The sequence below is a fragment of the Lutzomyia longipalpis genome, chromosome 2 (genome assembly GCF_024334085.1).
Source record: "Lutzomyia longipalpis isolate SR_M1_2022 chromosome 2, ASM2433408v1".
Taxonomy (NCBI): Eukaryota; Metazoa; Arthropoda; class Insecta; order Diptera; family Psychodidae; genus Lutzomyia; species Lutzomyia longipalpis.
Genome location: NC_074708.1, coordinates 22188058 through 22204418, shown reverse-complemented (window position 1 = coordinate 22204418; position 16361 = coordinate 22188058). Strand labels below are relative to the sequence as shown.

At 34.1% G+C, this 16361-nt stretch overlaps 1 protein-coding gene across 1 annotated transcript in view; it reads left to right on the top strand.

Annotated features, from left to right (window-relative positions):
* Positions 1-16361, top strand: part of LOC129789568 (unconventional myosin-IXb) — a 146420-nt gene that overhangs the window by 14952 nt on the left and 115107 nt on the right. The window contains exons 2-3 of the mRNA XM_055826442.1: positions 8621-9376; positions 9718-9914. Coding sequence (XP_055682417.1) covers positions 8751-9376; positions 9718-9914 — 823 coding nt within the window. The 5' untranslated portion in view covers positions 8621-8750. The remainder of the gene's footprint in view (positions 1-8620; positions 9377-9717; positions 9915-16361) is intronic.

The following is a 16361-nucleotide window of genomic DNA, read 5'->3' as shown; positions in this document are numbered from 1 at the left end:
TCCTTGTAAGTGTTTCTTAAAAGCGATAATAAATTAGTTCTCGAGTGGTGTGTCCCTATCAGTTGATTCTTTTTATTCTCTCACAGAGTCCACCATATTGACTTAAGAATTCATCACAAAATGCATTTTGTAAACATTTTCATGAATATTTATGCATTAAAAAAACTCGCATATTAAGGTTTTTTTGGGGCATTTTCAAACCTCATTAAGAATTTTTTAGATAACATTGGAAAAGCTTAGACAATAGAGGATTAATAAAATATACATTAAGGAATATATTTTCAAAATTTGAAAATAAATTCATGAATGAATCATATAGAGATAAGTTTGAAACAATTATTAATCTAAATGTTTATCTCTTCAACTTTTGTGGTTTCTTTTATTATTAATATTCTACGAAAATATTTTCCTTGTTTTAGCTGTGATTCGTTCGAAAAAAAAATAGCATAGCATCTGTGTCCACTCTAAAACTCAAGTTTATTATTTTACTTGCTTTGAATTTAGTAGATTTTGAAGCATTTTAAAATTTCTGTTAAAAGCTTTTACTGCTAATTTAAAAACTCGAAATTAGGTTAAAAGTTTTGTAAAATTGAATTTTCTTGAGAGCTTTTCAACACGCTGACTGACTCTGCAGCTGCATTTCAATTCTATCTTTATCATTTAGTAAAAACTCTTCAACTCTGATTATCATGCATGGATATATTTTTTAAGAACCTTTGATTAATAACAGGTGGAGAAACAAGAAGTTATTTATCTGTTTTAGATGAGAAAACAAACCCTAATTAATTCCCGATTAAATTTTCCCTATGATTAAACTTATAAAGCCGTTTTTTTCTTCGATATCTCTTCATCTTTGAAGGATGGGCGCCGATAAATATCAATTGAAAGGAAAAGCGGAAACTTATGGTGCGAGATAATAGTATGGGAAGAAGACATGAAAGTATATGTTACTTTGCATTTCATCTTGCTATGCTATCAACAAAGCAAGAAAACACTTGTTGTGTTGCGGTTAGGCAATTAAATTTTACAGCATGTGCAATTGAATTTAAGTGACTGATGGTCCTACTACCTACAGCATCATGCAGTGCATCTTGCTTGTAGTATGCAATAATTGTCTTTGGTGTGAAAAAGAAGCTGAAAAAGTGAGAGAAATAATATGTGCGCGGAAGTCGTTAGAAAATAGTTTTCTTAATTTCATCAAAATCACTTTCTTCGTGCAATGACTTTTTTTTGTAAAGATATTTTCTTTTTCATGAAATTCTGCTATTAGACGTTTTTTTTTCCTTTGCAATTTCCTGGTTCTTGTGGGTGTTCTTTTGTATCTAGTTTGATCTTGATCTCCCCTACAATTTAATATGCATTAGCGTTTAAGTTACATAAAACGCCAATTGTCTTATTGAATTCAAGCAAGAGTATAGTTTAGCTGAGTACGGAGGATGGGGGTAGAATGAGAGGGAGAAAAGGAAGAAGAAAAACCACAAGATTGAAAATGCTTTGAAGTAAAATTGGCAATGGATTTTCTCACGCATAAATCCCATAATTGGAAGTCGTGATCTGCGTGCATTGAAGGTGGAAGGAACTCAAGTTGTATGTAGAAAAAAAATGAAAAAAAAGAAGGAATCAGCCAGAAGATCCACGAAAGGCGCAAAAACTACAAGCGAGGAGTTTTCTTATATTACCATGAAGATTTCTGATTGTAAAACCCATACGTCCTTGCGCATACAGAGTTGTGACCTACAAATTAGAAAATTCATCTTCTTACCATTCTTGATGGATGTCTCAGATTAAGTGCTTCCCACTGGTCGTCCGTGCTGTGAGCAATTCATTTTCGCATTTTGCGCACCTTTTTTGCCCAAGGGGAATTTATTTGGTAGAAAATTATGTCTATTATGGAATCTCTATGAATTATTCCAGATGATTTCAGCTTTTCAAAAAGATTTTATTTGTTTGAAAACCTCAAATTGAATAGAATCTTTTCGTGAGAAAAAAAAAGAGTTTTAAAAATATACCAAAGCTTAAGAACACATAGCCAGAAGCAGTAAATAGAATACATAAAAGAAAACCCATCAATCTTTTGATCACATTAAAGATTAGAAGTGCACACAAAATTGATACAAAACACCCATAAAGTTCCTCAAGTCAGACAGAAGATCACTCGCCCCACACGAGATCTTATAAAAGATGAAAAAAAGGAGAAAGAAGCAAGAAGCTTTAAAAAAAAAACGTAAAACCGGAATGAGACGGAGTTAATAGTAAACATAAGATGCGATAAATTAAATTAAACGAACAATAAAATTGTTGCGGAGAAAAATAATCTACGTGCTGTATCTCTCCTGGTCGTCTGCTGAGGTGATCTTCAAATGGAGATGAGTGTTTGTCTGTGCGGAATATATCTTTCATTTTATTCATGACTATCTCCACCCCCGCAAGCATTTCGAGAAGAATTTTTAGGTGATCCCCCAACAACAAAAACGCCTCCTCGCGCCAGGCTAAAAAAAGGCATCTCACTTCTAATGATCACTATGTGTAGCATAAAAGAGAGACCCTCTCTCCGTCTACAATGCACAAAACACCGCGCGACTCACCCAATATTCCATTCTCCACCATGGCGAGAATTCAATATAAAGCCGTGTCTACTTAAGTACACAGGAGGTTGTGGCGCATAAATGGAATCTTCATGTTGTGTAGAGTCTCCTTGTTAGACATAAATTGCAACAATTGCAGCTAAACAAATCGTTCTATATAAATCTCTTCTCCTTTTACCTTCTCCACACCAACAATACACCCATGGGCGCCGAATGCATATAGAGGAAGCATTTGTACGGTGAATTTATCTTTTTGCAAACGCACCAAGAGAATGGACAACAAATAGCACGATAACTTCAACAATTTGACAAATTTTCCAACAGCAACATCCCTCGCGACTTCCTGTATAAATTCTGATAAATTGCCACAGTGCAGGAGATCCCAGGAAATTGTTTCAAATTTGCAATTTTATTTTTTAACCCTTTAAGGATCAAAATTTTTCAAACGATATTAATTTAATGAAAAATTTTTTGGGGTAATTACATGTATCAAAATAAGTTGTTATTGACCTGAAAATGTTCAGGGATATTAAGACATATCTTGCAGAAATTGGACTCAAATTACGACTACTTAGGAGAAAATAACTTTCTAAAAGAAGTGGAATTGTTATGGTTGAAAACGTCGCGATAATTCTAAAAGGGTTGACCACATTTCAGTTAGATGACCTTCGTGGGGGCTAAGGAAAAGTTTATTGCCTTCAATTACATCAATTGATTAGTTAAGATTTACTTATACCTACCTATTTTTTCTGATTTATCTGAGCTTTTTTGAATTTTCAATTTAGAGACAAAGAGATTTCAATTTAGTGACAAAAATATAGAATAGGTTACTGTTCAAAAAAAAAGTGATAGAATCAAAATCTACAAATTCGAAATTTAATTTCTTTTTAATATTTTTTAAAAGAAATATAACCAATTTCCATAATTTGGTTCAATGTAAAAGATGGAGTTTCCCACAAAACAATTTAAGATATCTCATTAAATAAAGGTAAAACATTCAAAATGCATATAATGTTGGGGTATTTTCTGCTGTGAGAAGTGAATGCAAAAAGGCCGCATTCTCGATAAACACATCACTTGTCTTGGGCAAAGAATAACGTCCGCAAGAGGCTCATTTTAATCCACCCCATCAAACCATCAATCTGTGACCAGCTTAAGAATCCCCCCGGAGGAGTCGGGGGAGCTTTCTGTTGAGGAACTCTCCGCGCGCTAGGTCAATTTGGTGCTCATTGTCGGCTATGCGGTGAATGTCAGGGAGGGAAGATCGCGTCTCCCATGGGTCCGTATGGTAAAAACCGGCGTGTTGCTCTCGCATAAAGTACGCGAGAGGTTTTTCATTTTGCATTTTGCCTGGAAGAGTAAATCGTGCCGCTGCAATTATTATTAAACATAGTCTTCCACGTTGAAAAAGGAGACTCGCCACATCGTGCCTCTCATTCTTCCCCTTTTATTCTTTAGAAGGAGTTTGGGATGCGCTATGTTGCCCAAGTTGATTCCTTGCCAGCGATTTGTGCTCCGTGTTTTGGTGTGGTGTGCAATTTATCAAAATATTCTATCTATAAAACTGAATTGCACCAAAGGATGAATCAAAGGAGAGAAGCAACCAATTCACATCAAAAGAGATTCACTTTGTTGGGAAAAATTTTTACCATTTTATACCCAATCAATAGGGGGATAGTACGATAGTGCTCTGCATAAGGGGCTTTTATCTGTTTAAAAAAAATGTTTCTTTTATTCTTATGATATGTAGTTTTTTAATTGTTTTTTAAACCTAAACAAGACGTTTTTTTTATTTTTTTTTAAAAGTCCTACCCTTCGCCCTAGGAAAACAAGACGTGTATTGATTAAAAAAAAGAAAAGGTTAGGAAAATTCTTCTAGGTCACATAAAAAGTATTTATTATTTTTGCAAGAAATAAAATTAAAAGGCAGCATTTCATTATTTTTCAATTAGAAAAAAAAGTATCATAATCATCATAATACATTCTGTTCAATTTCTTATGTATGGCATCGGGTTAAGATGGGTCTTTGAAAAATTCTGCAAATCATAACTCGTTTCTCAATGAAGATAATTCCGTGATTGACAACTTGTATTGATCTTGAGAAATGTGGTTCCTCCAAAACACCTGTTGATTGATATTACTGTTAGGCGCGTGATCTTTCTACCTCGTCTATGTGATTTAATAATAATTCATGAATGTGCAGAATTAAATTAAAGATTTTTTTTGCTGTCGCCACATTCGGAATATTTCTTCATTTTCACACAAAGATAAAGTTGACAGCATGTGGAGATTCACGCCACCCTGCAAGATCATCACCCGTATCACTCACCTGTGATCTTCCTTTTAGCTCAATTTTGTTCAGCTTCATTTGGGATTGATGTAACAAATAACTGTGCTCAATTGATTGATTGTTTCTCTCACATCAATTGACGTGGTGAGTCGTGAGATTAGTTTTCCGATTGCGGTCGTTTTTCCTCATTCGTCAATCATTCAGTGAAAATGAAGTGAAATGCGAGAAACTGCCATCATCGGTTGGAATGCAAGCAAAAGTCAAGTCATTTCACTTCACTATTCAATTCTTTACAAACCGCGCGCAAAAAGATGTGTCGCTGGGTGCGGGAAAAAAGTGCGAGTGCATTTTGATGATGGCTCAGCGAAAGGTGTATGTACCTGGCGTAAACAGTTATACATGTATGATAGTTGCGAGGACCATAAGAACGGCTGCAGTGGAAAATGCTGCACATAATGCCGGGTGAAATGGATGGAAGAGCGGCAAAGATGGTAGATAACAATTCAAGTCACATTGAGAATCATCTCAATCCTCCCAGTAATATGATTTCGCGTGTTGCTTGCGCAGGCATTATGCAACATCATCACTTTTGTCCCGTACTTGGTGGTTTGTGTTTTCTATGTTGTGCTGGTGCACCTTTGCAATCAAACACATACTTTTTTACCTCTAATGGGGGTAAATACAGACATTTGATGACCAACAACAACACTTCTTTCACCCAATGATCCGCACCATACATCCATGAATGGAATTGAACGTAAGTTTCTAATTGATTTATCGTTCACTCATGCGTTCTCGCGGTGAATCTCTTTTTCCCCCATCCACCTCCCTATAAAAGGAGGATGATTTTTCGCAGATAAATACGAGAATTTCTATGAGATTCCAGTGTGTGCAGAAAATTAAAATTCTCAATCGGAAATCACATGGATTGTGTTTAACTGAATTGCCTGCGTCTTCTTCCATGCGAACTTTATCTCCACTCAAAATAAAGTCTCTGATGGAATTTATTATTTTACTCTTGCTCTTTTCCAATGCAATATAGGAATTTCATTTCTTCTACAAAGCTGTCTCTCTTGGTATCAATTGCGGAGACAACTTCCTGAAACAGTGAAACTATTTTGTATATGATAAGTCTTTTAAATTGCACAGTTTACTTAAAAATTGTGTTATAATAAGAAAATATTTTATTAACTATTTAAAATATTTTGCAATATCGGTGCTGAAAGTAGAATTAATGTATTTTTGTTTATTTTTTCAATTTAAAGGACGCTTACAGATTGAAAATGACGACGTAGACGAATACTAAAGCTAACGGCTGTTACATTCGAATTAGCACCTTTGACATTTCTTGCAATTCTAACGTTTGAAGTTTTTTTTTTAACTTATATTTTTTTTTATTATTACGAGTTCCATATATTATGATTACCTTTTTAGACTTTTCTGTTTTTTTTAAACATTTTTTTCTTATGCTTTGATATTTTCTTTCGTTTAAAATTTCGTGTTTATTTTCTAATGTTTTATGTTAATTTTCTTACATATGACGTCTATTCTAATGTTTGACGTTCCTTTTCTAACGTTCAGCATTTTTTTCTAACGTTTGAATTTTTTTTTAACATTTTTCATGTATGTAATCTTTATTTCAGATTTCTTTGATGTCTTAAGAAAAACTCTTAACTGTTTAAGCTTCTTAATCTGGATTAGAATGCCTCTGAAAAATTTTTCTCTTCAAAAAAATATTTCTTACATTAAGCATCTTCTTATTGAACTGACTGTGATTTTATCAGAAGACGAGAGCCACATTCTTGTATGTATTTCCCATTTAAATTTCTCTATAGAATTTATGTTGGCAAATTGCTTTAGGAAATGTGTAGGAAAAAAAACCTTCGACACCATTTTGGATGTTGGTGGTGAGAGATATGGCAGAAATTTCCCACAATAAGTTGAATTAAACTGATCCACTAGATGAGGTCAATGGTGAAATTTTTGATGAGTATGTGTGAATTGCAAGAAACTGACAAATTGAAGAGCAAATAAATCCCTAAGCAAGTACTCTTAAGAGTGGCGAAGACGTGAAAATACGCACATCAATTGAGCATGGAATTTCTTCGACGAGGTGCGCGCAATAATGCTCTTTATGTGTACGCCTCTAATTACAATAATTCCATTCGTGCCTCAATTATATCCTGAGCGATGATCACGTTCTCTCGTATTGGACAAATAGGAGGTAATTCCACGGTGTGGTGGTGAAAAATTAAATAGGCACAAGAGTGATGCCGTCTCATTATAGAAGCTTCTGACTCATTGGGCTTCCTCTCTCTACCTATACCTACATACCTACTTCAAAAATGTACTTCAATGCACATATAGGATTTTATTTAAATCTATTGTGAACTATCATGAGATTTACATCGCCGGATGTTAAGTGTATACATACATATATATGTATACATTGTGGTGATGCCTTTGTTGCCTTCTCAGAAAGATACCTATTTGAATAAATCACTCGAGAAATTGTCATTGTTCACCATGTGACTCCGGAGGAGGGTAATTGAATAAAAAGCACACCTTGGAGCAATTAGGGAGGCAAAATTTGAGGTGTTCACTTCCCATTGTTGCCACTTCTTGTGGATTTTATCCATGATTGATGATTCTAAATTTCTCTCCTATGTGCATGTTTAAATCCTTTTGAGATTTCCGCATTACCAGATGCCTATTAGAGTGATCTATTCACTGCCAGAACGATGGATAAATTGACTATGGGATTGTGAGAATTATTATGCAAAATTGCCTTATAAGATTTATCAGGCTTTGTGAGATTGTTGTTAAATGAAATAACCGGAACAACGAGTAGGTATATAATTTTCTGGATATGATTATGAAATGTTAAATTTTTAAAAATACTTCTTGAAATTAACTGATTTTTTTCTAAAAAGCTGAAATCTTCTCCTTATTTGAAAATAAGGATAAAAATTCATTAAAATAATGAAAATTCATAATATTTTTTTGTAGAAAAGAAAAGCTTCTTCTTATTCAAAACAACTTTTTAATATAATAATTCTGTTTAGAAAATAGATTTTCATATCTATTGATTTAACGTCGACCAACATATTTATATTTTTTTCTGTATAAAAAGGAAAATAAAAAAAATGCTAAAAATATTAATTTCCGAATACCAAACACCATCCATCAAAAAAGTTCTAAAAGCTTCTTATGATTCAAAAAAAGTTGTCCAAAAATGGATTTTCTTATGTTCTGATTAAACGTCGACCTAAAAACATATTCTCAATTTTGTTGTATAAAAAGGTAAAAATAAATAAACCAAACATTTTAATTTCTGAAAAAGGTATATAAACGTAAAAACACCTCGAGAAAAAAAAAAGAAATCTCAATGTTATCTCAAAGACAATACACCCCAAAAACATTCTCATTTTAATTTTTATAGATTTTTTCATCATAAATCTGTTGTTTTCTTTTTAACAAACCGAGCCACAAACAAACACTAATCAGTCATGCAAACACATTTTTTTAATTATACAAATAAAAGTTGTATACACATGTCTTCCCTTAAGGAGATTTATATCATTTTCTTATACAATATTCTTGGAAGTGATAAAAAGAAAGATCTCTCACAGCTTCACAATGGGAGTGTTAAAATTTAATTGCATTAGTTAATGTCTGTGAAGTCATACAGAGTTTTTTTTTATTCGCATATATACTCAACTTGAGTGTCTTCTTGTCATTTCAGAGAGACTCTATCTGCGGGACAAAATGAGTAATTTGTGAAAATCATCCATCAATGTTGTGTGCCTGAAGTGGGGCTGAGGAGGAAGATGTCCACAATCGGTTGAGCTGAATGGATGTAGCGCAATGGCGATATGTTGCTTCCTGATCAAACGTACGAACAGGTTTCAAATGGCCACGAGATTGTGGCCTCAATAGGACATCTGAAAAAACTGTTCGAGTCACCTGAAGTGGCGAAGAAAATATTATTAATTGATGCTAAGAGAGCGATTGGAGAGCCATTTGATGGCGATTGTCAGGGTAGAGATGGACATGGGGCACGACGGAGTGCCGGTGAGTCGATTGAGAGCAAATGTGTCATTAGTAAGAGATCAATTGGACGATCGGCGACATCATCGTCTGATCGTGCGCAAGATGACGACACCGAAGAGGAAGATGAGGCGGAAGAATGCACCAGCAGTGACGACGATGGGGAAGATGAGGAAGACTTTGAGAAAAGTGAAAACGATGGATGCAACACGAGGTCCAGTTCACCGGAAAGCTTCGAAAAGACGACCAATTTCTTCAATAACATCCCAGAGTTTGCCGGCCAGCCACTTGGCCCCTTCACGCGACATTCACCGGATGATGTAGCTGCGAAGCAACCTCATCACGCTACTTCCGTCCACACCAACATGGACATCCTACGAGCGTGCGAGATGTTCCTCTATAAGCATCGCATTAGGCCCGACTTCTTCTGTCGCTACAAGAAAGCCATGGAGTAAGATGACTTTTATTGCTTCTATATACTGATGCATTCAATATTTTATTGACTTCTCCTTTCCGGATTTAAAAGTTTTTGTGTGGGATTGGCCTAACCCAAAGATGACTATCACTTTATTTCTATAAATTTCTTTTTCTGATTTGCAGAAATTAATTAATTAGCTTTTAATAAATAATTGGGGATAACTTCAAACCTTATTTTCTTTTTTCGATTTTTCTTTCTTTTTCTTGGAAAAAATATGAAAATATATAATCAAGAATTTTTAAATAACTTTTCGATTCAAAATGGTTTATAAAAACCAACTCCTTTCCTTTTTTAATACAATTTCATCTACCTAGTGCTTCCCTTTCGGCACCTCCTTCATGGCGCCTTTCCCGCTGCCGAAGTCCTCGCCAGGAATTAGCCAAGAAGCCCCAAAGCAATTCACCCCCGCAGCAACGTTCCTGCTCGCGGATGCATCGCTTCCAGAAAGCCACGGCGATCTACACTCTACCCCTTCGTGGAAAATCCCGGCGCAGTGTTCAAACATCAACAGGTGAGTAAATTCCACCATTATCAAAAACCATCTTCCGCAGAGCTTGCCGAGGAATTTCAGCAATTTCTCCCCAAGATGTGTATTTAAATGCAAAATTTGTGTAATGCGACGAAGGTGCAAATTGGGTTCGAGACAAAAAGCTGTCTTCAATTTCTGTGATTAAAGGAACGTGATAATATGGTAATTATCCGCCATTAAGTAGGTTCATTTGTATTTATTAATTTATAGCGTGTCGAGTGTGAGTTGAAAAACATAAAAGTCAGGTGGGAAAGATTTTTTTAGAGCTCCTTGCGAATTTTACTGCAAACAAGGGGTGGATAATTTATCTAATTTTATGATTCATCTTCTCTATTTAGGAAAGAAGAAAAAGATTTATTGTGGGGTTTTTTTTAGTTGAAATTATAAGAGTAATTTCCTTTAAATAACTTTCTAAAACTTGAATATTTCGTGCATTTGATAAGATAAGAAAAAAAACTTAATCGTGACGTCATTTTTTGTATTTTTCGGCAAATTTTCACAGTCTTTTTCAACTGATCTCAAAATAAAGTGGGAAGTCTCTAGGCGATTTCTTGTGATTCTGATGTAAAAGATTCTCTACAATTTTTTCAGGTTTTAACTAAAAATATTTAAAAAAAAAAAAAAAAAGAAAAAAAAGATTTTTTGTGAAAATTTTTAATAGAAACTCCATAATAATTTTTTTTTATCATACTAAATAACTCTTTGGTAAAATGGTAATAGCCGCGAGAATCCAAGCATTTCAGTTGCCTCAGTTATTACTGATAAGCCTCGCGGTTGAGTGATTTATAGACTTTGCCATATAAAATACCACCCACAATTTGCGATTTTTTTTTCTTTTTTATTTTACCCGCAAGGAGATAGCGAATGTATCCCAATTTCGGGCAATAAATGGTTTTACTCCATCGTTCTTTTGGGATGCAGCCACATAAAGAACAAAGATCGTGTGGGAATGGCGAAAAGAAGTGAAGAGAGAGAGATAAGAGAAAGCCACCCTTTTTCGGTCAATCATGCCAACACGATGGTCAAGTACGTGACCGCGAGACGCTGCCGTGCTCAACCTTTTAAATCACAGCCATAAGATGATCATGAGTGTGTCTCGGGAGATGATCTCGCTGTGGCAGAAAGAGTTTCACTTAAAGCGATGGTCTTCCAAGTGTCATGTTATTTCTCATGAAAATTATCACTTTATATGCATACACTGACTCTTAAAGTATAATTTGTGTCGGGTTTACAAATGTGCACGAGTGTAATGAAACATTAATCGGATGTCATTTGCTTGTTTGTAATTTTCATTTTTCCCCCAACATAAGCATCATCATCATTAACACCATATTGTTGCATTTTTGTCACTGTATTATTTTTCATCGTTTGCAATCTTTTTCCCGCTTGTATTGAACCTTTTTGCTGTGTGGTGGTCATAATATGCTGAGGGCACTGATTTTAAATTACGAGCTGTAACGTTTAATGATGAATATACCTGGTGAGCTGCACGGAGTAGAAAATTTGGTGTAATGAAAAATGATCTTTGATGCAGTAAGATCAGTGAAGATCATACAACAACTGACTGTGAAATTCCGTGTATTTTCAGACAATTGATATATAATTGGGAAACGCATTTATTTTTAAATAATTATCTGTTCTAAGTGCTTAAAGCTTATTTGTAAAATCTCAGTCCTTAAATTAATAATTCTATAAAGAAAGTTAATGAAATCATTGGGAAGTCAGAAGAGGTGCAAGAGATTAAGATTTATTTTTTGATGTATTTTATTGTTGTAAACATTGCAGAATAAATCAGATTAAATAAACTTACTTCCATAAGTAGTTAGGTATGATACCCAACCAAACAATTTGATCCCTATTTTTTTAAATTTAATAATTGTTCATAGCATGAACTTTTAAGCTCAGAGCTTATACATATTTCAAATCGAAATTTTCTCATAAACTATTCTGTTTTTGGGAGCCAAATGAACTACAAAATCCTTAGAATCTGAAAAATCTATTAAGAAAATAAGGATGTCTATGTCTAAATACTTTGAACGTTCAATAAATTATTTTATTTTATTCATTAAATAGAAAGTAATATTCTTCGTGTCTTTTAAAAGCATTGCAAAAAGAAGGATTTTGCATTTAATGTTGGTGGTGGTTGAGGGAAAAGTTCTTACACCAATGAACTTCTTATGTATGAATAATGTGTAAAAATTGAGAAAAGACACTAAAATCAAGCTGAACCAGTTTGTGACAGATATACAGTTGATTCATTTTGTATAATTTTGTCGTGCAAGAAGCGCCTGGTTTCCCTTTATTTTCCTACTCTCTCTCTCACCTGGTGGAGACGCGGTCACCTGTAGTTGATATTTTTGCACTTCTTGCCTGTGGTGGAAAATATACGCGATGATTGTGTCGTCTGGGAAGAGTATCATCAAACATTCTGTCACTTTGAGAATTTTGTTGACACGGCGGGAGCTTCATCCGCGATCGTCAGCATCCATCGCAAAGTGATCTCCACAGATGGTGATTGTGGTGTGCAATTGTCGGACCACTTCTTCTTCCCTTTGCCCAAAGGCCATTATATATACACATGCGGATAAAGTCCTTGTGGTGCAATAATTGGCCGTTGTGTTACTTCTTTTTATTCTGTATGGAAAAAATAAAAGTTCTTGTGTTGTAAAGAACCATGTGAACCAGTGTAGTGGATTCTGTGTGCGAATGCCAAAAAGTTCATCTGTATGTTGTGCAAATTGTACCTTATTCGTGCAGTAGCTCATAGCATTTCGTCAATCTCTTGTGTGTTACAAAAATGTATTTGTTCGCGAATATATTGTTGTCGCGGATGCAACATGAAGAAGAGGAATCTCCATGGGGCATCTAAATGATCATTTTCAAACTGCTCTTCTTATATTTTCTTTAAGACGTTTCTGTAATAATCACAGATACTCTATAATGGATATTTAATTTTCTTATAGAAAAATCGAAGAAATAATCCTTGAAGGACTTTTCTAATTTTATTTTTCTAAATTAGAATTTATGTTGTAAGATCTATCGAAGAGTCATTTAAAGTTTTAGCGAATTAATATATTTAAAGCTATTAATTTGACTTAAATCTCAAATCCCTCTCTGGATTAGAAAAATACATAAATGATATTAAAATAAGTTGATATCAATCAAGATTAAATTAAAATTCAAAAGCTTTAAATTTCTAAATAAGCTAAAAAAAATGCTAAATATGAAAAATTAATACATATGTACAAAAAAAGTTGGTCTTATAAGGACTTTAGCAATGATGCTAAGGATTTAAGAAGCGTTATTGATTAAAAGATTGATATCAAGGATTACATATAGGTACTGGGAAAAAGCTGAATTTGCAACATTTTCAGTTTCTTAAAGTTAAATTTTATATAGGTAATTGAAGAAATAAATCATTAAATTGAAAAATTAGGCGCCCCATGGAATAAACAAGAAGCATCGCAGGGTGTGTTGTGGAATACAGTGAAAAGAATTGGGAACAAGGAGGAGACTACAATAAGAGAGACAATTGTGTATGATAGAAGTCACCGATATCCGCATTTATGCGACTCTCTTTCTCTGCCACAAACGATGATGGATTCACGCGGCCGGGACTGGACACTGCAATGGGGGACAGTGGATGGGTTCTCGTTTGGGTGTCGCGAGAAGAACAAGAATGGACCAGTGCCACTTACGACTGCCTCCAGGAACAACAGTAATTTGTGTAACTTGTATTTTTTCGGTTCATTTTATTTCTTGGTGGAAGACAATCTCTTTTCCCTTTAATTGCGTATGTGTTTCCCTTTGCTTAAGGACCCTTTTCCAAACGGTGGTGTGTGATAAGAAAAAAAAAGAAAAATCACCCCTCACAGTGTTGGGGTGTTTATATAATATTTTGTTGATTTATTACCATTATTTTCACAAAAAAAGAGGATGATTTTGAAACCGGATTTTAAAGGAATGTACGCGCGATCAGGTGATTTTTATGGTGTTTATGTTTGATGATGTGTTGTGACAATTTTTTTCCTACTATCTTGCAATTTTCATATATTTCTGAAAAATAAAAAAAAGAAGTTTGCAAAAAAATCAATGAAAAAATAAATCAAAGGGCGTTTCGCGGAACCACGTGGTGGATACAAAAGCGTGGTATTAAAATTTAATGATACCCCATCAATATCAATTGGTTAATTTTGCCTTTCTTCTTCAGCAAAAATGTGCGAAAATTTTCCTTTAACTTTGTATGTAATTTAGGGGCAAAATTTTAATGTTTTATAGCAAAGTTTATGCGGATAAACATTTGCTAAAGAGTTTATTAAATATTTATATAAATTATATATAATTGTATTACACATATAAAAGGTAGATTTACAGTGTCAGTGAAATACGCCAAAATTTAGACTTTTCAAATTATCAGATTTTTCACGTTTTCCATGATTTTCCTCGATAAATCAAGTTTTCAAGTATCAGTAAACAATTATCGATTAAATTAATTTGGAGAAAATTATGAAAAGTTTTCTACAAATACAAAGTTTAGTTACTACCACCCTATATATTGAACGCAGTGTCTGTTTTTGAATTTCCTTGGCAAAACATAGCAGGAAATGCCATTGAAAAGCTTCGAAAAAAATAATAATCATCCAAGTCGAAAATTGTGAGTTTTCTTGCCAAAAAAAAAAGAAAATTCTCAACTGAAAACATAACAATTTAATTTAAAAAATTCAGTTAAGAAATCATTAGGCGCAAAGAATTTTATGTTTCTTTTATGCTTCATTCAACTTGACTTGGTGTAAATTAGCGAAACATGCAGAAAGCTCTCTGTATGAGCTTGGCGGGAAACTTGTGAGCATGAAAGTCGAAAATTTACAACCACAGCATTTTTGATCAGAAAAATAAAAATGAAAAAGAAGCGTCTTCGGGTGGACCACGTAAATATTTATAGGGAAGAAAATGAAGGAGTAAGAAAGAGAAAACTGGTTTCCATTTGGTCCTCCTCTCATGAATCTCTTCTTCGGTGTCTTCTTCAATTTTTTTTTCAACCTTCTATCGCGCATAAAGTTTCATCGACTTCTTTGGACAGAAGAATTATGATGCAGCTTCTTTGGGGGCTTTCGTGGAATAGAACGAGAGGGCAGCGTACAAGGGCCGTTGCAGGAGTGGGGCCAATCCAAGTGAATTTATTACATTTTTGTATGTATTATGTTCCTACATAATAATATAATGTACGTACATGCATATGGCAAACTTACTTCGTTTTACCTGTGCGCGACTCTCTTACCAAAAAAGCTTCTTATTGTGTCTGATGGGGTAATTTTAATTTATAATGATACAAGAAGAAGGATAGTTTCTTGCAACATCTACATACCTCACTGTATGTGATTATATTGCCTCTTAAACTGTGGCTCTTACACCATGTCCCGAACTTATTGATAAAAAGTTATGTAGTAAAAAATATTAAGAGAAGGTGAATTAAAAAAAAAATTACTCCGGTTTAGGAAAAGCTCAATTTTCTAAACCAAAATAGTCTGAGAAAGATTTGTAAGGCGGATAATTTTCTTTAGAAAAAAATTAATCAGTTTTCACTATTTCATTGGTAAATATATGAGCTTTCTCTAACAATCGCCCTTGAGTGATTGTTCAGCCCAATTTTCAATAATTATTTCATAAGCTGATACGTTTGTCTTTGGGTAAATTTTAAACTCTTTCGGCCATCTATTTTTTTTTAAATAGTTTAAATAGTCAAAGGTCAAAATAAAATTCTATGTATAATAAGTTTTTTGATACATGGTGTGTTCTCTTAATAACCTCTCCACATTACCGTCTGTGGTTGCTGTTTTATATTTTCTTCATTTTCTTATCCCCAAAATCTATTTGGCGGTGAATGTTGTGCTCCATGAGCAACGGAAATACCAAATATATTAATTCATCATCTTCGTGAGAATTCTCTGTACCTGCACGTACAATTGTACCATGGAGAGGGGTTTTCTCACAAATATTTCGAGAGGTGGAGAAAAGCGTGTGGCCAAGCAGATACAAAAAAAACAAAGGTGCCAACAAATTATCACAATTAATTCATCTTTAATCTCACCTTTCCAAAGCGCACGCATTCTAGTCAAAAAAAATGAATATTAGTTTGTCAGAAGATATTTTCTCGACATATAATTTAATTACTGACGAATTTTTTTCCCTTTAAAATATTCACAAGAAAATGAAAAAAGAAGGGAACAATTGCATTTTCTTCGTATATAATGTGCTGAACTCCAAAGAATGTTACCTCGCGCAGTTCATGGAGGTGCAAGAGGTTGAATATTTAAAAGGCACACTTGTTTGATTTGGGTACATATGGGGAGAAGAAGGAATAAGGCGGTGTGTGGTATTTTCTTACAAGAGAATGGCTTTTCAATAGCTCCATGCGAGGTGGATGATTTC